We start from the raw sequence: 24,046 nt of genomic DNA on the forward strand, positions 1-24,046 counted from the left end.
GCCTGTGCCAAGCACCCCGGCAACCGGGATACCACGTTTTACCACGACCGCGAAACAAAGGTACCACCTTTAACCGTAAAACTCCACGGCTGGTTTCTTCCCTGGTAGTGCAACGACCTTCATCTTTCCTCCAAGTCGATAACTTCTCTTCCCCTGGACGACGACGCAACTTGCGCCCACTACCAGGAACAACTGCCACCGCTGGAGGATCCTTCCCACTTAAGGTACCGTGTCCCGCCTGGCTTCCCTTGCTACCGACTGTACGAGGTAGATTTAGCCCCCGGCTTTCGAACCTGGGTTAGCCTGGGACACTCTGGCTAAACTTTCCTAAGCCTCTCAACTCTTTTTGAACCCTCTGCACGACTTTCAAAGCCTAGTGTAACTGTGTGATCTTGGGCACATTTGTGCTCTGCTCTCTCGAAGAGTGGGCTCAGCCTTTGGACTTTGGCTCACCAGTGACTTTTGCTCTTCTGCCTTGCTAACAGTGTTCCTGAATCTTAGAGTGGTGTACCTTTCCATATTCTGTCTTTTTCCCTCCCTTTCTCACAAACGTATTGGAGTGCCATCTAGTTAAGCGCTCACCTGTGTATGAAAATAAGTGGTGTTTTACAGTGACTTATCTGATAAGGAAAAAGGGGTGTATATATTACAATAGTAACTGTGTTTAGAATATTTTACAATAAGAGTGCTGGAGTGTTTCAAACCGTGTGTTTTTAAATAAATAATTATATACTTTGATACCAAAGCTCTGGTCAGTGTTTGCTTGTATTATTGTACCTGAGTGCCTATTGTGTATACTCTATATACTGCCTAACTCTTCTTGAGAGACGTCTGACTGCTCAGCCACAGCTACCAGGTAAATCTGGGTGGTGCAGACTGCTACCAAGTGGGTTTACTGCCAACACCTGTAGTCTTAAATCTTTTGCAGTGGTCCCTAAGGGAACTGCACAGGTTTCTGCCTAACATGTACAGAGCACAAGATAGACCCCATCATATGTCCAACGACTGCAGTGGTGGAGTTCCTTCTATCACTGGCCTCATCAGGCCTTTAGATGGGCACAGTCAAGGACTACTTGTCGGCTTTGTTTGTGTTCAAGAGGTCTCCGAATCAAGGATATTTATGTACAGTTCTGGGAATGACCCAATTTGTGAAAGGCCTTGTAAATATGTATTATTTTTATTATTATTAAATAGGTTTCCACCTACTCCCATTTTCTCTACCGGACCGGGACCTCAATTTGACATTAACACATTTGATGGTGGTTCCGTTCAAACGCATGCATTTGTTTTCTGTTGGCTTACATACCCTGGAAACTGCTTTCCTGGTGGCAATCACGTCAGCAAGGCGTGTAAGTGAGCTTCAGGCCTCCCATCCTATGAATGTTCAAGGAGAAGGCTTCTCAGGGTACGTTCTAAATGTCTGCCTAAAGTGGTTTCAGATTTCCATGTGTCCCAGGGCATTGATTTGCCAGTGTTCTACCATACTCCACATCCCCTTAAGGATGAGGGAAGGCTACTCAGGCTGGACCCGTAGAAGGCGCTCAGCTTCTACGTAGCTAGGGTGCAGAGTTTAGGCATGATGACCAACTTTTTTTGGCTTTCACTCTGTTCATGGCTGTGTCCAAGCAGACTCTTTCTTGCTGGATAATGCTCTGTATTGCAGAGTGTTCTCAGAGAGCATATTGCTTGATGTGGCACATGGTTCTGATGCTCGATTCTTCAGAGTGATGTTGCAGAGCTTCCTTGTCTGAGGGCTTTCATCCCACCTCCGCACTTCTTTGGGAGTCTATCATTATATGTACATGTACATAGGTGGTCGGGCGGCTGGTAGGGGCTATGGAGAGAGTGCTACGAACCAGAGAAACAAGGGTCTGGGACCCCCGTGCACAGAAGATCTCTACAAGTAAGCTCCTTTGTGGCAGTACCTGGAAGGGGAGTGTACCGGGTTTGCCATATCAAATATATTGAGAAAGGCCCGGGGAAGGGAGTTAATCCCCTTAGTGTTGTGAACTGTGAGAACAAAGCCAAGGGAAGCCAGGGTAAGGATTCCCCTGGCATTGTGGAATTATAAAACCTAGTGACCATAACGTTGAGAGGAAGGTAGTCATTCCCCCTGGCTTTGTTTGGGGAAAAGCAGTGAGAACCAGACATCGGGAGAAGGGAGTCATTCTCCTGATAGTTAAGCTTGCAAGAAGGATCAAACCAGTGATCCAGGGGAAGGGAGTCAATCCCCCCGGTGTTGTGAACTGTGTAATACGCCTGGGAAAGGCCAGGGGAAGGGAGTCATTCCCCCTGATGAGGAACTTGCAACAGAACTGTGCCATCCAGTCAAGGCGGAAGGAGTCATTCTCCTGGACCAAGAACATTGGTGTAACCTTTAGTTTAGTTATCAGTGTAAGGGACATAGATAGGGATGTTTTGACACAGGACGGTGGACTTTTTTAAGTTACAAGGACAGCCTGACAGACCCATTAGCACTTTAGTTGAGGAGGGAAACCCCTCATAGACATAGGGAAAGAGATTTTTTTCTGTAGTTCTATATTGAATAAAAGTCTATAGCAATCACTATGCCACCTGTGTCATTCTCCTCCTTCTGCACCCTTTGAAGAAGACCAGATTGAATCAGACAGTTGTAGCCTCTGGGCACCAATTAAAAAAAGAGAAGCTTCTGCTGTGTAAAAGCGCATGCAAAGTTGTTAAGGCAAAAGTATCAGACACCATAGTGCAGTCGAAGGCAGAGCGTTCTTAGTTCACACATTTGCTGATTGATTCACAAAGTCGAACTGACATTGATTTACATGAATGCTTGAGTAATTACACATTCTCTTTAGGACCTCTTTCAATGTTCAGCTTAGATGGTACAATGAGTTTAGCTGCAAACAAGCATGCTGATAAAGATACTGGAAGAGGAACACCATACAGAGGTTTCTAACATGATAGAGGTCTCTTGGTTTGTTACTGAGGAGAGAGTATCTATACCACAGCAAACCTATTCAGCAGCTGTCCTTGACGGAATGGCAGAATTGTAAGCACTGCAGAAACCGTCATATGTGAACACATGCCGTGACCTTGCAATAATTATTATGATGATGTATTTATTGAGCGCAGATCTAGCTTCGTGAAGAAACGGAGCGCTTTACAGAGATATACACACATACAGATACGTAACCAAGCGCTTTACAGAGGTAACAACAGAACACATATTCAGCCGGGGGTAAACTACAGAGGTGGACAGAGGAGAGGTACAGCTGTGGCGGGCAGCAATTGAATTCAACAAGAAAATAGAATCTTATCTGCTCAAGTATGAGGAAACTCATTTAGTATTTGATGCCTACCTGCAAAATTCACTTAAGAACTCTATGCGAAGGAAAAGAGCAGGAAAAGCAGCACCTGTTGAATTAAAAATCAGATTCTACAAATATTGAAACATTTTCCATGGGTACCCTCCTATTGCATTCTAAAACTAAAGATGAGTTAACAGCTTACCTCTCAAATAAAGCAATTCCGCAAGATAAAGAGGAGGCCGGTGGCCAGTTGGAGAAATGAAGCCAAGCCATCAGATGTAAATGATGTTGGAGAAATTGAAAGCACACAGGAAGAGGCAGACAGAAAAATTATTCACTCCCTTTGTGTCACGTTGTCATTCTACTACCCTCATTATTCTTTTCACCCGATACCAATGTTTTTGACCTTTCACTTTGGTGGTCACTGTATTTCCCATCTGACAGCATGTTTGTCACAGGAGTTGGAACTAAAAATTTAGAGATCTCAAACGTGCATGCTCCTGCTTGGGGCCTGCAAAAGTGCAGGCTTTACTAGGCCTTCATGCTCTTTCAGGGTGTGATGTTACCGGGTACTTTACGAAGAATGGAAAACTATCTTTTTGTACGTTTTTCAAGGTTTCAGAAAAATAAATCCTTGAAGCTTTGGGAAGACTTGGATGTCTAGATAAATTTAAGAAGGAAGATGAACGATTGATAGTGATTCATTTTTCAAGTCTACTCACCAGGAACAAAGATTTCGGACATTGGTCAAATGATTTGGTGGATTTTCACAAAAAAGGATTGCAAATCAAAATCTGCCACCAACAAAATCCTCTCTGATACCACACATCTTAAAGGACTTGATGCCAGGTGATGGAGTGGCGACGCGCTGCTCACCACCCGACTCTCCCAGAGCCATCACATTTTGGGTGGGAGAGTGCAGATAATATTCTCTCCTGCTATGTGTACGCTTCGCTGTGCACCACAGTTAATCATACAGCTGGTCTGATATGCATGCGTCAAAGGACCATGTGCTGTTGTTTGCAAATGCTGAGCTCAGTCACTAAGGTGCACAGAATTGTGTGTGTGGTGCAACAAAGTTGCACATTATTTCGTACTTTCTAATTCAGTTACCATATAGTAGATGTGTAATGAAATGGCAATAATCTTTGACCTATATCTCAGAAACAGTAAAAGATATTTTTAAAAAATCCTTATTTGGACTTGCCTATTCCTTTGATCATGTTTAACAAAAAACGTACTTAACAAACCTTCCATATAAACCCCCTAAACGCAGTTAGAGCTCAAAAACGAAATTAGTATCTGTAATGGCAGCCATCTTGGATTAATGATATATGTTTGTTTGTATGCTTGTATCACGCCGGAAGCCTGCGGGCATCAGGGCGCGGAAACACAAAAGAAACAAAAAAATGGACGGACTACACACAATTAATGAAGGCACTAGCGGACTGGTTTGTCGGGTAAATGCAATTCAGGTGAAAAATAATATGGGAGCTAGTAGCATGACAACATGACACAAAGAGAGTGAATCATTATTTTTCTGTCTGCCTCTTCCTGCCTCAGGTTAAAACATTGGGGATGATGATGGAAGCATCAGTGGGATCGGAAGCACAGGTGAAATACCGCCATAAGTACAATGCCTATTATCTACATCTGTTGAGAACCATCTGTCCTTTCCTCAATGAGGAAAACACGGCCACGGTTGCTAGGGCAATTATTATGTCCTGACTGGATTATGCCAATGCTTTACTCCTCGGTGCCTCCAAGAAAGAAATAGAAAAGTGTCAATTTATGGAAAAGCACACCATCCGTGTAGTGAAGGGCATCAAGAGCAAAGAGCATATTACAGAAGGAAATAAATCACTGCACTGGCTGAGAATAGAGGATAGAATTATCTTTAAATCAATGACTATAGTTCACAGATGTATCTATGGCACAGCCCCCAATTATTGAGAGACAGTTCTCGAAATACATTCCCTTACATTCCTTATGATCAGAAGATCAGGGTTTCTGCCGGGCCACCGGTAAGGGTAAAGCTTTCTCAGTAAAGGCAACACAGTACTGGAATAAGTTACCACTCTCCCTCTGGTTGGAAATTAATCTGCTGACCTTTAGGAAATCTCTGAAAACTCATTTGTTTAGATGAGGGGATCTGCCTCTTTCAATCTTAACCGCCTATTACAGTCTGCAAATGATTGTCATTGTTGGTTGTTCGTTCCATTTTTCACGCGCCCTAATGCCTGCGGGCATTTGGCGTGGTACAAGTACATAAATAAAATAACTAATTGGAACAAGTGATGTCACACTCTGCCAGTAATTCGTACAAAACACCTGGTAGTGCATGATTGTATGCTTCATTAACAATGCATCCCCACTAGGCATACCTTCCATTCATTCAAAATCCCACGGAATAGGTTATTGGAACAGATGACCCTCAACTGGTTATAAGAGAAGTAAACAAAATGTGTGCGCCGTTGCGCGAATTGGGCAATATTAATGCTGAGTAACAATGTTTGCTGTTGTAAAAAAAAAAAAAAAGGCTTTTGTTCCTCTCATCATTACAAACAAAACCCTTTTTCTACTTTTGAATGTGTTTCCGTGACATGGAAACTGATATCCTCGGCTGCTGAGCATGGGGGATAAAGATGGGGCTTATTGTAAGTATCGCTGACCTGTCCGGAGTTTAGGGGTGCTGGAACCGAGGCACACGGGCCCCAAAGCCCAAATGGTGTCATCGAGCCGCACTGTGCCCCCCTGTCGAGTTTTTCCGAGCTCTATCCAGATGAGGAATGTATGGCATAAGGAACATAACGGTAAGTAATTTTTAGAATGGATTGCGTCCTCCAACGTATTCCCCATCTATGACATGTAATGTCCACAGCTGTGCTGCTTCGGAAATGTTTTTGGCAGAGGGCGCCCTTGCATCGATGGCGTCGGGTCGATATTCCTCGAAGGGCTCCGTCGAGGGTGACGTCATTGGATGTTATAATGAGCATGCACGGCGCCCGTAGCCTCAGTTCTGTTTTTCCCGCAAACGTGTTTGCTTCGAGAACTCTGCGCGCTTCGTGTCTTCTACTTCGTATTGTGCGATTGTCTTCTTGTTCCACCCTGACGACCCCGCAGTCTGGCTTCAAGAAATGTCGGGACTGTGGGTCCAAGATGTCCATCACGGACCCGCACCGTATCTGCATGGGCAAGCACCACACCATGGACGACTGCTCGAAGTGCCAGTCATTGACTGCCAAGGCCTTGCGGGAGCGTAAGGGGAAATTAAAGGTAGGCCGTGTTTCCAAACCCTGTAAATCCAAATTGACTGGTATGTCGACCGACGAGTCGAGAGTGTCTCCTCGTCGGAAGACGTCACGACAGTCTAGGTCCCGGAGTGGTTTGCACCACTTATCTTCATCGAGGCGGTCCCAGAAGCGGCGTCACTGTGGCCTTCCCTGTAGGATGACGGCTATCCAAAAAAGATGCCATGCCCCACTAAATCCTCTACCCCCGAGGAATGGGAGAGCCATTTCGGTAGAAAATGTTACAGATTTTTCAGTCTCACGGCATAGTTCCGCCTGCGCTTTCGGTTGAAGCCGGCAATAGACGGTCTCGGTCCGATACACGTGCGCCCTCGGGCCCGAGCGCGATAAACATCGGAGGCCGTTGAGGTCCCGTTCTGACAAGGATTCAGGGAATCGCCATAGACGTATCAGGTGACGGTCTTCGTCTCCCACAAAACCGTTGAAGCCTGACAAGCTGTCGAAGAAGGTCTTGACGCTATCAGCGCCATGTCCGTCGGAGGAGTCTGTCGGGTCTTTACCTGGGGTCAGACCTTCGAAACTGTTGATCTTCGGCACCAATGACGTCGATGCCATCAGCGCCTGCGGGGCAGAATTTGCTTTTGGAAGCCCCTGGGGCTGTTTAACCTCCAGGAAAGGCCCCTTCTAAATCTGTGAAGCCTGTTCATGATAAGAGGTGCACTCCTCTCCCGAGGAAGGAGTTTTTCCAGTCCCTCCAAAATATTTGAGGAAGATGTTGATGAGGAGAGGTCTGATGAGGAATTCGTTCCTTTTGGTCGGCCTTATGGGACCGCTAATGCTCCAGAATGTCTCATTGACAAGGACAGTCGATTGAGCATCTGAGACCGTCCTTACATGATGCCAGTGGCCTCGATACATCTCCTGAGATGGAGTTTGGGAAACCAGAGCCTGGTGAGCATGCTGAGTCCTCCTATAGGAGACCGATGTTGTGAGTTGCCGAGTACCTGGGGTGGTACAGGCCTCATGTTGAGTTTGATCAGGATGATCTCACAGACATCTTGGATCAGGGTATGTCCACTGACCCAGTATTGCTTTTTCATGTGGCCTTACAAAAAAGGGTGGTTGCTACTTGGACTTCCCCGGAGTCTTTTCCGGCAGTTAATAAGTCTTTGTCGAAGAAATACCACCCATCCAGTAGTGACCTCTCCACTCATCCCATTACCGAGAGTTTGGTGGTTCAGGCGGCTACAGCCACCTCGAAGCAGGCAGCATACCCTCCGGATAGGGACGATAAACGCATGGATGGATGGGCCAACTCCACCTGTGCCTTGGGCAAGTTTTCACACACTCTGTGGAATTGTATTTCGCTTGCGGCTCAGCATATTCCTGAAGGGTAAGATAGGGATGGCTTTCTAGCTATTGTGAAAGATGGCAAGGATGCCATGTGTGAATCCCTTCAATCTGGGTTGGACACTGCGGATTGTGTCGCAAGGTTCATGCCTATGAGAACCATCATGCACAGATTTGCGTGGTTGCGGAAGTCCGGTTTTGCACCTGATATGCAGGCCCGTCTTCTCAACATGCCCTTTGAGGGGTTGCATCTTTTTGGCAGCAAGGCTGACGAGAGTCTTGAAAAGTTGCAGACCTCCAAGGCAGCCCCCTCTGCCTTTTCGTCCAAGGCGACCACAATGGAGGGGTGGTTCCTTTTGTTATTACTCCTCATTTGGAAAGGCAAAGGGCATGCCCAGTCAAAGGGGCCTCCGTAGAGGCACTCATGGTGGACAAGGTAGGGGGGCCAAAGCCGCTCAGGCAGCTGCCTCTTTGCCTTCCAGCAGTGCTGTTGCTGCTTCTAAACAGCTCTGAGTCCATGACTTATTGTTCTCCGGTGGGGGGGGCAGGCTGTCGCAGCATCTCGAAGAGTGGTGAGCCATTACTTCAGATGCGTAGGCTCTGGATACAATGGCTCACGATAATTGCCTCCCTTTTCTCCAATGGACTCACGACAATCCACCGGGGATACACTCTTTGAAGATTCCATATCCGCTCTTGTTACAGGAGATTTTAACCCTGCTGAAGAAAGGTGCTATAGAACCAGGCCCTGTGGCGGAGTGGAACAAGGGTTGGTATTCCTCTTATTTTTTTGATACCCAAGAGGACTGAGACCCATCTTGGACTTAGGATACTTGATCACGTTCCTCAGGAAGGCCAAGTTCAAGATGGTCACTCTTTCTCAGATCCTTCAGGCCCTCCGGCTTCAGGATTGGTTGGTGTCCTTGGACCTGCAGGATGCTTATTTTCATGTGTCGATCCATCTCAAGCACAGAAAATGCCTCAGGTTTGCAGTGGACGGATCCCACTATCAGTTTCGGGTCCTGCCTTTCGGGCTAACCTCCGCCCAGAGGGTCTTCACCAAGCTCATGGTGGTGGTGGTAGCGCATCTCAGGAGATTGGGGATTCACGTTTACCCCTATCTGGAAAATTGGCTGATCAGGGCGCATTCTCCCAAACAAGCCCTGCATCAGCTGGGCTTCTTCCTCAACTTCAAGAAGTCGCATTTGACACCATCCCAACGGCTCCAGTACATAGGGGCTGTGCTGGACACTTCCTTGGGTATGTGCTCTCACCACCCAAGCTGAGGGCTCATCGCATTCTTCAGATGGTCAAATTTAAACAAGCCCAAAGTCTTCCGGCTTTCGAATTCTTAAGGTTGTTCAGCCTCAAGGCATCCTGCATTTTTCTGGTGCCAGAGGCCCGCTTGAGAATGAGATACCTTCAGTGGGCTCTACGGGCTCAATGGTCCCAGTTCTGGGGCAAGATGTTGCATCTCCTTCATGTTCTGTTCCCGGTCTCGCAGTACCTTCTGTGGTGGGCCGAAGAGAACAATCTCATGAAAGGGGAGGCTTTTTGGCAACCATGGCCGGATGTCATGGTAGTGACGGATGCTTCCCTGACGTGGTGGAGAGCTCATGCTGATGATCTATTCATCAGCGGTAGCTGGTCTACATCGGAGTCCAGACTTCAGATCAAGTTTTTGGAGCTGCGATCCATCAGACTAGCGCTGAAGGCTTTCCTGCCGTCTGTATGGGGGAAGAATGTCCTGATAATGACAGACAACACAGTGGCTATCCATTACCTCAACAAGAGAGGAGGTGTAGGATCGCTACCTCTGTGCAGGGAGGCAATGCAGCTCTGGTTCTGAGCAATCAGCGAGGGTATGTCCCTTTCGGCAATTCATCTGGCAGGCACAGAGAACATGCAGAGTGCAATCTCCCACCAGTGGAAGCTAGCTCAGAAAGTCCTTCAAGAGATCTTCGCCCTTTGGTGAACACCGCAGGTGGAACTGTTCGCAACCGGTGCCAACCGGAAGTGCGAAAGGTACTGCTCAAGGGAATTTCCTGCGAGAGGAGCTCTAGGAGACGTGTCTTCGTGGAGTGGCACTTTCCGCTTCTGTATGCGTTTCCTCCGATCCCCGTCACCCCCTCTAGTTCTCGGGAGGTTGCAACAGTTCGGGACCTGCATGATCCTCATTGCTCCAGATTGGGCCAGGAGTGCGTGGTACCCAGCCCTTCTAGACATGTCCATCTGTCTTCCAATGCATCTTCCCCAAAGAGAGGATCTTCTCTCACGAGAGGAAGGTCTGGTTCTCCATCCAGGCCAGCAACAAAATCCCTGTACCGCTGGCGTAAGTTTTGCGACTGGTGCCGAGGAAAGAATGTGGATCCTTCTCAGTGTTCGATTCCGGAGGTTCTCTCCTTCTTGCTTTCTTTGGCCCTCAGCGATCTTCAGGTTGGCACCATTAAAGTTTATTTGGCAGCGCTGTCTATCTTAAAGCACTTCAGAGGAATGTTCTTATTTTAAAATTCTGCTGATCACTCAGTTTTTTAAAGGGCTTACAAATGTGTTCCCGAAACCATTTCAGATACCGTTCTGGGACCTTAAATTGGTTCTAAAGTTTGATGGGTGCGCCTTTTGAACCATTGCACTCTTGCCCTTTAAGGTTGTTGACGCTTAAAACTGTTTTATTAGTTGCAGTTACATCTGCTAGAAGAGTGAGTGAGTTGCAGGCACTTTCTTCTAAGCCACCCTTTACTTTGTTCCACAGGGACAGGGTCGTATTGAGAGTACGTCCGTCCTTTCTTCCTAAGGTTGTGTCTGAATTTCATTTGAGTCAGAAGGTGGTACTCCCCGCTTTCTATACTCCTCCTCATCTTAGTAAGGAAGAGGAACGGCTCCATAGGTTGGACCCTAAACGAGCCTTGAGCTTTTATCCCTCCAGAATGGAATAGGACGAAATGTCTGAATAAGAATTACCGACCCCACCATAAGACCTAAAACACACACCATGAAAAGTTCTAACTACCAAAAGTTCTAACTTTTCGTGGTATGTGTTAAGGTGCTTTGGTGGGGTCGGTATGAAAAAAAAATATTTTAAAAAAGGCTGCCGGGGTGTCCCCCGCAACACCCCGCTCACTATAGTATACAGTATAGTGAGCGGGGTGTTGCGGGGGAAACCCCTGCAGCTCACACAAGCAAAAAAAAGCCAGAGATTGCAGGGGTGTCCCCCACAACACCCCGCTCACTATACTATACAGTATAGTGGGTTGTGGAGGACACCCCTGCAGCTCATCCGAGCAAAAGGTTTTAAAAAAAAGGAAAGGACCCTGCAGCGCTGGTCCCCGATCACGGAAGTCTGAAGGAAAGTTAAGTAGCGGGGTGGGGGTGCGAGTTAGGGTGCGTGTTTGAATCTGTGTAATTTGTAATGGAAATGTGCGAAAATGTTGTATTGCGTACATTTCCCTTGCAAACATTTCCGTCGCGGGTAATTTACCTGCGGACAAATCGCGTAGATCCTCGAGAATGGCCAAACTCAGAGTGGACGACCAGCTCTTTGTGGGATATACGGGACACCGTTTAGGACAGGCTGTTTCTAAGCAGACCTTGTCTAGGTGGATTATCCTCACTATTTCAGAATGCTACCGGTTGGCTGGTAAGGACCCTCCTGAGGGTTTGCAGGCTCATTCCACCAGGGGCATTGCTACTTCGACAGCCCTCCAGAGGGGGGAGCCAGTGAAACATGCCTGTGACGCTGCAATGTGGTCTTCTATTCACACGTTTGTTAAGCATTACTCCCTGGATACTTCCCATGTTCAGGATGTTGTATTTGGTAAGTCAGTGCTCTACTTGATTGGGTATGTCTAAATTCTTTCCCTCCTCCAATTATTATTACTGCTATTGGGAGTCTGTCATAGATGAGGAATACGTTGGAGGACACAATCCATTTGAAGAACAAGTTACGTTACTTACCAAACTGGTAACGTTCTTTCGACTGGATGTTCCTCCAACGGATTCCTCATCGCCCTACCAGCCTGTCCCTCTAAAGAATGTCCCATGCCTTTACATCTTACGTCCCGCAAGGCTAAGTGCAGTTGATGCTGTGTTCTGGGCATGTGTGCCACACGTTGTGAGGGGGAAAAACATGAACTGATGCTACGGGCGCCGTGCGTGCTACTTATAACATCTGATGACGTCACCCTCAACGGAAGCCTTAGAGTGGCATCGACCCAACGCCATCGATGCAAGGGCACCCTCTGCCAAAAAAAATTCAGAAGCAGTACAGCTGTGGACATTATATGTCATAAATGAGGAATACGTTGGGAGGAACATCCAGTCGAAAGAACGTTACCAGTTTGGTAAGTAACTTTTTCTTCCGTCACTTCTGGATCCAGAGCTGCACTGCTAGATTTCCAAAGATCGGCTGTTGCTCAGAAATATATCGAAGAGGAGGAATCTGTGGGAGGAGACTCAGTCAAAAAGAACATTAGCAAAGGTAAGTAATGGTTTCCTCTTTAATTTTGGTTTGTCTATGCAGTTCTCTCTCTCATGGAATATTAAGCTCAACTCACATTGGTTTCCATTTGCCTTCAAATGATGGTGCCGTTGTTCGGCGTGGAGCTGCCTAACTGTCCCCTAGGTTCCATTTTAAATTCCTTGGTTCTTAACAAGCTCAATATTCTTTCATACGTTAATGAATATTAAGAATGTATCCGAAAATAGTTACCAAAGGCAAGTCATTTGTTTGTTTCACGCTGTATGAATATGTAATGGCGCACGTTCTGTATGTGGTAGGGCCAGTATCCATATAGGTGATGCTCTATTGGAAATTCACATTATTGTTTTTGGTGCACTGTTACTTTCACTGCTGTGTCCCCAGTTTATATCTCCGCTTGGTAAAAGGACTTTGGTTACTGCATCGTAGGTACACGGTGAAAGCTCTTCCCATGTCCAACCATGGCGTGGGAAAACAGAAACTGGGGATGAACGAATGGTGAGGCACAGGAGTGGCACATGAAGGGATGCTGGCATATGCCAGTCTCATTCCAAATTTCTTAGAGACAGCATCCTCTTGTGGAGAAACCTTTTTCACCTGACCAGCCAGTGGTGAAGGCTTACCCAATGAGTTTGGAAGGAGGGAGAGCAGGATGCCAGAGTAATATGGTCTACATGAATCTAGTTTCATTCCTGAATCGGCCAACTCTGATAAAGACAAAACAAAGTCCAAAGAACAGTCCCTATTGATACACCAGTGACTAAAGCATACCAATTTACTACCATAAAGACTACTAGTGGAGTCTTTCCTTGCAGGATCGAGTGTGTCCATATAACTGTCGGCTAAACCCAAGCTGGTAAAATGAAAAGTCCCTAATGTCAGCAGCTAGTATATTTCACAAGTATGTTGCTGTTTAAGTGATAGTTCCCTTGGGAATGTGTTTGCTGCACTACAAACACGATTGTGATTGTCTATCGGCAGCTGGTAGGATGGAGGGGCAAGGGGTGTGTATCCATTACATCTTTGTAATCCGGGGCTCTAAACTCTGGAAAATGTGCATGGTTGCTCATCAGTGAGAGAAATCGGACACCCTTTCTTTAAGTCTCTCATATCCACGGTTGGACCTGTCACTTTCTGTCCCTCAGGCTACAGTGTCAAGTGCATCTCGAAAGGCTATGGATGCTCCCTCTTGGCCAGGAGTGTATCGCCTCTCGATGTCTTTAATGGAACGCCTGCTGAAGACACTTCGCTACAACTTCCTGACTGAGGCCCTGGACTTTGTGGGTGTGCATCAGGAGAGGATTCTGCAGGTAATTTGCTGCTCTTCTTTGGCAATTTGTCATGTCAATTTGTCATGTCAGCATGTCTGGTGTTTGACTAGCAGTTATCAACACGTAGCAGCTTGTAAGTTGATTACCCTTTGTACACTACAGTGCCTCAATGCTGTGCGTACTGTGCAGAGCCTTGCTTGTCTAGAAGAAGCCGATCAGACTGTGGGCTTCCTGCTCCAGCTCTCCTCTTTCACCAAGGAGTGGCAGTTCCATTTGCCACAGCTGCTGAAGGATATTCAGGTACAAGTATGGTGTGAAAGAGGTTGCAGTTTGAGTGTTAAAACCTTGAGGATAACGTTGTAGGGGATTGTGGGGTGTATCAGTTCCTGCCTGAGTAGCTAAGTTTGATATTTAAATGGATGAATGGGAGGAGACAGTGTCATTAGATCTGCTGTTCCCTTAACATCTCTGACTCCAGTGTGCAGTTAAAGGATTGCTGGATGTTCGGAAAGGTTTTTTTGTACAACTCTCCACCATTTACTTCAGTGAGGCACCATCCATACCTGCTATGTATTTGGACTCTGATTTTTGGCGTGGGGTCTTTTTAGCCTGTCCACCTGCTCATCTAATATTGTTTGGGGTAGTCCTCCAGGGTCCCATTGCAGGTAGTACTTCTCCCATTTGTTTTTTGTCCATTGATTTTATATGGGCAATGCAAGCCACCTTAAGATGGAGTACTCTGCATGGACACATTGTCTTCTCTTTGTTACTTTTTTGTGATATGTTATGAACAGGCTGGTGGCAGTGAAACAAAGTATGGTGTACTACGAGTCCCAACATTAATTGGTCATGCACTTAAGTGGGGTTCCTGAAAGAAAAGCCTGGTCAGTGATTTGTTTACCTGAGCTGGTTAGAACTGGGGATTGGTAATGTCTGGTGCCAATCCACAATCCAGCCACAGTGATGTTGGGTTATAGGGCAGATGTGTGGGGTTGCTGGCTGTCCACTAGAGGATAGTCGGGGCCAGTTTAAATGCTGCAGGTAATAACTATTGGAAGGCTGGTTTTAAGGTGGTTTCTGTACAACCCCCTGTGAGGACTGTAAAACTACAGACGCTAAGGTGGGACAGAGAACCCAGCCAAAAAGCAAGTCTACCCTCTCTTCAAATGATGCAGCGGTAGCGAGGTCAGGCATAACATTAGGAATTGGTAGCAGGATGACAAAAAGGTTTAGTCCACACTTACCCATAGATAATTCATCCCACTGTTATACTGTAACATATACACCTTATATTATGTTACATATGTGTACCGCTATTAGTTGCATCAGTACTTTAGGAAACACAAAATAAACATACTGAATGGATTATAAAAACAGTAAATGTCAATGAAGGCACTCCACACCCCTGTATTCTAAAATGTTTGTCTTTCAGTGGATTGCATTATCCCGCAGATGCTTCATCTTGATGGATAGATATCCCATCCAGTGTCAGCTGCTTGGACAGGGGGCGTAGTGCGGCTCGGCTGCATCTCTCGACCACACCACACCGCAACTCATTGTCACTATTCATTGTCACTATTGTCACATTGTGACACATTGTCACATATTCATTGTCACATTGTCACTATTCCCACCCTACCTCAGGTGCTTTTTTTCACGCTCTTAGCACACGATTCAGAGTGCACTTTTTTTGTGAGAAGAGAATTGTTTCCGAAGCCGACATGTTAGGCCCCAAGCCATCGGGTTTTAAGAACTGCAAGGACTGCAGCACAAAAATGTCCATCAATGACCTACCCAACATTTTTGTGTGGTGCCTCAGGGTGGAACATGACTTTGATATTTCCTATTCTCATAACATTTTTATTTTGGGGGGTTTTGGTCACTTATTATATGTGCCTAAAACAAGATTGTGGCAGCAGTATTTTTTTTACAGTTTTTGCTTTATTTTAATTGTGCAATTTCCACAGTAGCTATTGTTAGCAAATATTACTCTTTTAGCAAATTTCCCTCCATAGTTCTATTGACCACCAAACGTTTTGCTTTTGTTTTTGAACCTGTACTCACTTTTTACAGGGAGGTTAAGCCTTCAGATTCCCTCCCTTGGCCTTTTACTCATTTTGTTATGGTGACACTGATCAGTCCTTCAGCCTATCAGTAGCTGGAAACTGTTTCCCTTTTGTCTTTTTACCTTCTTGGTTACTTTAATATTTTCCTAAAGACAAGCTGGTGGCAGCAAACTCATTTTTACCTTTTTTGCATTATTTCTAGTGTGCACATTTGCGTTTACCGCGTATGACTAGTGCACTAAAATAACTACGCCACAAGATTTTTGCTTGTTCTTTGGCCACATTGTTGTTGGGCTTTCTTCCTGCCCTGCCAGGTCAGGAAATACCATATAAGGTCATGCACTTATCTTTGAAAGGCCCAGCTTTCGTGTGTGTGTGTGTGTGTGTGTGTGTGTGTGTGTGTGTGTGTGTGTGTGTGTGTGTGTGTGTGTGTGTGTGTCTGTGTGTCTGTGTGTCTGTGTCTGTCAAGTTCTCATTTTATTAACATGAACACTTATCAGCCCCAACTAAGTACTGGAACGAGGAGGATGACAGCAAGAACAAGGCAGGACTACCGCTTTGCTGGTGAGTGGTCTAGTCCTTTGTGTAATGGAAATGAATACGGGAGCTTTAAAAGATGGATGTCCGTCACAAATCGTTATGGTTCACCTTTTAATATAAGATATAGAACCAAGAACCGAACAGTAATCCCTTTAAATGAATCTCTAAAAAGTACAGTTTATAAAAACTGTAAAAAGAATCAATTGAATAAGGATAAAATAATCCAGCACATTAGCGACTTCAAGTTCCATAATGTTTTAAGTACTGGGACGAGGAAGAGGAGTTCAGAGGTACAGAACTCTGATGCACCATCTAATGGCTCTAATGACCCACACCCAAGCGGGACTTGTGACGACTTAAGACCCCCTCAGGTGCAGGCCAAAAGAATTCATCAGCCGGTGAGAAGCATAGAGGAGACGCCGGGGCTGGCGCTGCATTTTCCAAGAGTTACTGTCCAGAGAGCATCGTAGAAGTTGTGGCCTCAAAGTGCAGAGACTGTGCAGCAGGAAGTGTTGTGGAGGCTGACTATCCCGCGGGAGAGAGGAGCGCTCCCAGTTCTGTTGGGTACCACAGTGGCTGGTGAGCACCGGAGTGCTCGAGAGAAGCACAGACTCACAGCACAGAAGGTGCAAGCACAGGAGGTGTGATTGGAGCAGTCAAACGTTTGAATCCCGGCGTAGGAAGCAGAAGTTGAACCAGCAGCGAATCGGAAAGAAGCAGAGAAGACACCTGGTCAGTCTGCCTCTGCGAGGTAACCCCGGGACGCTCTGCAAAAGACAGTTGACTGGGAACAGACTCTTTCAATACCAGACTAATGAAGTGACATGTTTTGGGAATAATTTCTACAGAAAGAAGAGAGGGAAAACGAAAGACTGTATTCATTGTTGCCCAAGAAAAGAGGAGGCAATACATGATCAACGGGACCAGTATTGACTAAGCCAAAAGGAGATGGCAAAACCTGTAAATGACTATAACCACAATTGCCAGTGTAAAGAGGGGGAAATACTTGAACAAGAAAACCAGCATTGCCTAAGCCAAAGAGAGGCCATAATAAATGAGGGGAAAGCGTTTTCCTAGATGAAGAAAACTAAATCGGAGATATCAGCAGTTAATTGGTGAATCAGAAGACACCCAAAGGTGGCGGGAAAGAAGCGCTCCTTGTAATCATTATGAGGGGGGAGAGGAAATTAACCTGCATTGCATGTGGCAAATTAGTCAGAGGAACAAAGAGCATCAATGGGTATTATGTCCTTGTGAAAAAAGGTACACATCCCAATGCCTTTTATGAAGTTTGAAGTAAACCTCACCACAGAGTACTGTTAGTAGGAGTATTATCCTGGCAGGCGAGTATACCAGAAAAGAGATTTTCTTTTAGTGGTTAGTCCTGGCAGGTTAGTGAATCAGGAAGAAGACATTGAAGTACTGCATTGTGGTTGAAGGTTGTGGTGGAAAGTGGCAAAGCCACTAGAAGGTGATGATGTGAATTGTGATAACTCCTCCTGACACATTCTTATTGTGTATGAATAGAAAGATATTGAACAATCAAAGCGTTAGAAGATAGGTCTTTTGGTTTTGTTGAAGCAGAAACATTTTAATACTTTGAACAGTCGCATTGGAAGAGAACTTTCTGTTGGGTTTAATCCAAGTGCCAAGTGGAAGATTTATGGACCACTTTCTTGAATGGAACTTTCATCTAAGAATTCTTCTTTAATGCTGGGGAAGAGGGAACCGACCCAGGTTACAAGGGATTTCAGTTATAAAGTTAAGTTTGCAAATAAGTATATTGTTGAGTTTGAATTGCCATCTCTAATACCTATATCTTTTGTTATGTGAATAGGTTTGAGGGACAGAAACCTTTTTAGAGTGTTTTCCTTTAGCCTTAGTTTAATCGGTAGGGAGATACTGGTTAGGTTAGGGAGGGTGAGGGATTTTTCTCACCCTTATTATTTAAATAAAGATTGCTACTTGTGAGGAAACTCTACTTGTCCGCCTTGCATTTCTGACACCTCACAGATCCCATTACACATCCGTGGTACCTGAAAGCCTAGGTGTGTGGCATAAGTGAAACCTACAGTGGTCCCTGATTGTACCACTGCTGGCTGTTTTAATGGTGCCATGCCTTACCATTAGTGGACGTGGACTTGCTTCTAGTCAAAATCTTGTATAAGGACAACTGCTGCAGGTGTTTCTTTAGATCAGTATTGAAGCCATGTATCATGTGTAGAAGAGCAGCTGACTGTAGATCTGTGGACGACTACCAGAGAGGCCCAGCATCTCATCCTGTGTTTGGCCTGATGAAGCCTTGCTGGACTACCTGATCTGCAAAGGCAGTTTCAGGCCAAACACAGGATGAGATGCTGGGCCTCTCTGGTAGTCGTCCACAGATCTACAGTGCTTCAACCCTTGGATTGGTAGGACCAACCAGTGTCGACGTGTTCTCGAGGATCCCAGCCGTCTTAGAGCCTTGTGAAGTGTCTCTGGATCACCCAGTGGACTGACTTTTAATGGATTGCTTTTCTCCCGCAGATTCCTCTTCTTGATGGATATTAATTGTTCAGCTCTGCTGCTCGGAAAATGTTCCACAGGGGCTTAGTGGACCTCGATCCATCTTGCGCGTTGGTCGGTCGTCGGCTCCGAAAGTGACATCAGGTGCCATACATATACCATGTCACTACGCCCCATGCCTCAGCTCCTTGTTTCTGCATGTTCACACGCTGCATCTGGAACCTGCTCGAGTTTCACTCGATGTTTTCACTGTTAGGCAGAATCCTGTGCAGTGCCCTTAGGGACCACTACACACAATTAAGACTACAAGTGGTAATACAAGTTCACCTTTGGTACAAGCCTGTACTACACAGTTAAAGTGGTAGCAGTAGTGGAGCAGCCAGACTTATCTCAAGAGCATATGAGCAGTAGCAGAGATTACACCAAGGACTACAATTACTGTGACTCAAGCAAACACTAACGGAAGGTTTTTGGTTGAAAAGTAAAAGTACATTTATTTCTAGACCATCCGTTTGCAAAACACTTCACTTCTATTAAATTAAAGCCACACGTAAAATACACTACACACAACCAATTCACTTTGTGCAGCACAATTCAAGGTAAGTACCTTTGGTTTTGACAGACCGGTGTTGTGAAACAAAGACGTTACTGGGGGGACAAATGCTATCACTTTTTGACAGTAATGACAGTTCGGTCATACTAAAGATATGCGTACCCACGGAAATAAATGTCCGCGGAGTTAAAACACACTTAGCACGTGAATCAACACAAGAGAGTTGGGGATAAAAATCATAGACAATACTTTTGTCAAGGCAGAGAGAATCAGGACACTTCCCTACAAGTGAATAAAAGTCAATAGGCCTGTGCCAGTGTCAAGGAGAACAGGGTTCCTGTTGTCGAGGATCACACGGTTAGTACAGTTCACGATTCGAGATTGCCAGGAGTACTTGGATATTGTCACAAGAGGAAGCAAAAGTTATAAGAGGGAAGGAAGATAAGGACAAGCCTTTGGTGAGGAGAAAAGGGATTCACCCTAGTTCCCCAAGGTTGGAAACAGTACCTTATTCAAGTGAAGAGCTGGTGCCACGGCAGTTGTTCCTGGTAGTTCATGCAGACTCACGGTTCATGTGACTTCAGTCGTGGAGACAAGGACGACGACCTCTGAAGCGATCTGCACTACCCAGGGATGAGGCCAGCAGCAGCAAAAGCAACGGTGAATAAAAGTTGCGCTCCTTTAAAACAGGAGAGGCTCTTCGGGTGGCTATCTGGACCACTACAGCAGTGTGCAGCGATTTCGACCAAGAAGAGGATCCTCTGCCTGTGGAACATGAGCTGGTTAATCCCACCAAGCTCAAGGGAAGAAGACTCCGGACTGGATCTTCTCTTGTCGTCGAAGGCTAGATAGCTCAGGACTGCAGCAGGGCTCCACCGGGACTCGGTAGTTGCAGCAGCCGTCTTCTTATCCGCTTCTCTTCGGTTCCCTGCAGTTCCAGTGGCGACTCTGACTTCAGTCCAAGAGTCCTGCCTTTTATGCGAAAATCTTCCATTCACACAGCCTGGCTGTCAATCACCCAGCAGGGAGGTTGTCCGGCCCAGACAACCACCTTAGCCAATCAGGACAAAGTGCGACTTGGGTTTCCAAGGATACCCTGTGCAGGGGGTGACTACACCCCTCCCTCACATTCAGCCCATCTAGACATCCAGGCGCCTAAAGGAGGGCTTCTTGAGAGAAGCCCGCCAAAAGACGGTGAACAAAGAAGGCAAACCTGGTTTGCCGCGCAAAGTAAAACACAAGAAGTACTTCAACAAAAAGAAATGGCGAATAAACCCGACCGGAGCCAAAAGAAAGAGTATTTGGTCAAGCGGGTTTATGGTCGAGGCTAATATGATAGCCTGGAACAGTACCACGTTTATATAATATAATCGCGGTAGAAAAGTTAGAGTAGATGCCACTGCCACCAGCCAAGTCTAAATGTCAAAAGAGCAAAACAAAGCTCTGAGAGGCACTTACAAAAAGGGATAGGGGTTAACCCATGTAAGATTGGGTGTACTGGTCTGTAGTTTTAAATGACTATGTAAAGTAAATGGCAACTTTACCTGTTTTCTGGGGGACAGTAGTCAGCCCCAGAAAATGGAGTCAGGGGGAAGACTCAAAGACAACCCTGTGTTACTGCATGGAAGGTGCTGTGTAACACACATGACAAGTGGGGTTCATGGAGTGGTGTCCTCCAGAGCCCACTATCACACAAACAATAAAAACACACATGGCAAAACACATGTAAGAGTGAGAAAAAGGCTTACACTCTTACCAAGTGAAAAAAATAAACTCCAGAAATCCAGCAAAGCTGCTGGGGGACTCACTAGGTGAGGGAAATTAGCCATAGAATGAGAATTCTCCCTAACATTACTAACCTTTTTTCGATAACCTCGACAATATCTTCGCACCGGATTTCGGGTTACAAGTAGTGCTCCGATTGCGAGGTCAAAATGACGGTGACGGACCCACGCAACATCTGTTTATGGTGTTTAGATTCCACTCACGACACGGTGGCCTGTGCATCGTGAGCCAAGATGCAACCCAAGTCTCTGTGAGATGGAGCCGGTAAGCTGGCACTGTGCCGACCGTCTCCGGTGCGGTCTGATTGTCTGAGGCCGAGGCTGAGGAGCCCACTCGTCACGACGAGGGCCGGCACTGCAAGAAAACGAGAGGTCCACTCCCGAAGCCATTCCTCTTCCTCTCGGAAGAAGAAGCAGCAGCAACACCACCATCGGCGGGAATCCGATTCTTCCTTGGAGCGAGGTAAGCCCTCTAAGGGACTGACTACTCGAAGAGTGGGGTTTGTTTAAAAAAGAAATGCTTGACATGTTTTGACAACAGCTCTCGGCGCGGCTCCCACCTCTCACCAGCAGGCCTTGGCAGCAAAAGCAGCGCTCGGTACCCCCGACCCCATGCAGCAAAAGCTGTGCTTCGGCACCGACAGAGCTTAAGAGCTCCGTGCCCCGCGAGACAAGCAAATGGCCCTCTAGAAGCCTCCCACGGCACGTCTGAGCTATTGGCGCCGGTACTCAGTCCATCGGCCTCTAGTGCTCTGCTGCAAGCGACTAAGCCCTCTGCCTCTGCCTCGGCATCCAGGCCTACAGACCCGAGGGATAAGCCCTTTGACGTTGACAAGCGACGTCAGCGCGATCGCGGACAAGCTTTTTCGACTCAATGCGGTTGATTTTCGCCACCAGTCAGGGCGAAGAATGCGAAAAGGTCGACCCCCATCTTCGTGGGTTCAGGCGGTATTGACTATTTCCAGGATCAAGACAATTTGATGGCACTTGCTCAAGGCCTTCAAGATGCCAGTAGGTTGGACACATCTCTAGACCTTGACAAAACCAACCCTACACATTTCAAATTTCGGGCATTAGTAGAGAAGGTGGTTGACACCCTCGGCCTCAAGTCGTCCGCCGTTCCCCATCAAGGGTATGACCTTACAGACATCCTGGATAAGGGCCCGGCTATTGAGCACAACATGCCCTTCAATCAGGCCATAGCTGACACTTTGGCTTCCATCTGGTGAACCCCATGCACATTGCCACCCATGAGTACCAATGTCCCTGGAAAGTACAGGCCGGCAAGAGGGGACCCCTACTACCTCTCAACACACCCTTCCCCGAAAGGGGTGGTAGTTCAGGCTGCCACTATATCTTCCAGGCCCGCAGCATCCACATCAAATCACCCTACAGACAGGGAAGGGAAAGGGATAGGCGCTTTGGCCAAGAAGATTTTTACCTCCGGCAGCATAGCTCTCAAGGCCACAAATGCAGCTTGCGGTTTCTCCAAGTTCTCCTACGGTTTGTGGAAGGCTGTTGAGCATGCAACAGAATAAGTCACGGAAGGTCATATGTGGGACGGATTTATACAGCTGGTGGAAAATGGGATGGAAACTGCCAAGCAGTCCTTGCAAACAGGCCTGGATATTGCTGACTGTGTACGCCGCTCCATGGGGTCAGCAGTAGTTATGAGAAAGCAGGCCTATTTGAAAACCTCTGGGTCCTTCCCCAATGTACAAAACCGACTTCTTGATATGCCTTTTGAGGGGGAGATGCTCTTCGGACAGGAGGCGGATGACTCTTTAGAGAAATTTAAGGAGTCTAAAATTGCTGCTAAGTCACTGGGTCTGGCTGCACAGCCAGCTAAGCCTGCTTTCATCTTTGCCTCTAGAGACAGAGGCTATAGGCGCTATGTGCCTTTTGGCAGGAAAGCGCAGCCCCCACAAGCCAGGCTGGGGCAGAGGCGTTTCTTGCATCTCCGAAGGGGCAGAGGAGCTTCTAAGGGCTAGCAGACAGCAGCAGTGCCTTTGAAACCGCTTTAATTTCCCCCTTCCACGACATACCAGTTGGTGGACGTTTTGGCCAGGGCATTGGTCCCAGTGGTAGGAGATAACTGTTGTGATGTGTGAATGTTTATGAAAGGGAGATGTTGTAATGTATGTGTCTGGTTATAGAAGGGAGATGTTGTAATGTAAGTCAGTCTTGTATCGTATCACTGGCCAGGGGTGCATGCTGTTCGAATTTTGATGTATGCATGAGAGACCGCTCGGGAGAATGTTGAGTGAATGTTGTGGGTTCTATGGATGTCAGTTGGGAGCCTGAGCTGAGAGTGAAAGGATGGCGGTGGGTCTGTACCTGTCTCTGCACCTGTAATGTCCATTTGTGACTACTTGAACTGGTACTGTACATATTGAGAGTAACTGAATCTTATATATATATATATTTCTGAGGCTTGTGGAATCTGCTTAGATCACATGCTGTGCATAGGCCGACATCTATTGGAAGCTGCAGAGTATTAGTTTGTTTTTCGAAACTTGAAAAGGGGCGTCGAACCAGGGCGTGCCAGTAATACTATCCCTAGTGTGACGTCCCCTGTACCCATGATCCCTCACGCGTGTAGGACCCTCAGATTGTTTTTTTCCGCTATACTAGTCGGACGCATGTTGCAGAGTTCCCTTGGCTTTAGCCCTTTATTCTTACTATTACTGTTAAAAAACGTCCCCGTTTACTTCCATCTTACGCCGAAGATCGAAGCCGGTGAAGATCGACGAAACCAGCCGTCGAGGACTGCCACGACGCAAGTCAGGCCTTGGAAGGCCTCTGGCCTAAGTCCTGTACAGTAGGCAAGAGTGGGGGTGGTCATAACAGGCTTCTTTCCACCTTTTTTCCCTACATATACCCGCCCGTTGCCATTTTATAACATATGGAGAGTACTCCATTTAAGTTCTGCCCAAAGTGTAACAGGAAGTTTCCTTGGGTAGAC

At 46.5% G+C, this 24,046-nt stretch overlaps 1 protein-coding gene across 4 annotated transcripts in view; it reads left to right on the top strand.

Moving 5' to 3' along the window:
• Window positions 1-24,046, top strand: part of NUP188 (nucleoporin 188) — a 1,828,090-nt gene that overhangs the window by 1,604,680 nt on the left and 199,364 nt on the right. For all 4 annotated transcript variants that reach the window (XM_069609202.1, XM_069609203.1, XM_069609201.1 and 1 more), the window contains 2 exons: window positions 13,508-13,672; window positions 13,796-13,933. In XM_069609202.1, the coding sequence (XP_069465303.1) occupies window positions 13,508-13,672; window positions 13,796-13,933 (303 nt within the window). The remainder of the gene's footprint in view (window positions 1-13,507; window positions 13,673-13,795; window positions 13,934-24,046) is intronic.

The sequence above is a fragment of the Ambystoma mexicanum genome, chromosome 8 (assembly GCF_040938575.1).
Source record: "Ambystoma mexicanum isolate Mex_15411 chromosome 8, UKY_AmexF1_1, whole genome shotgun sequence".
NCBI lineage: Eukaryota > Metazoa > Chordata > Amphibia > Caudata > Ambystomatidae > Ambystoma > Ambystoma mexicanum.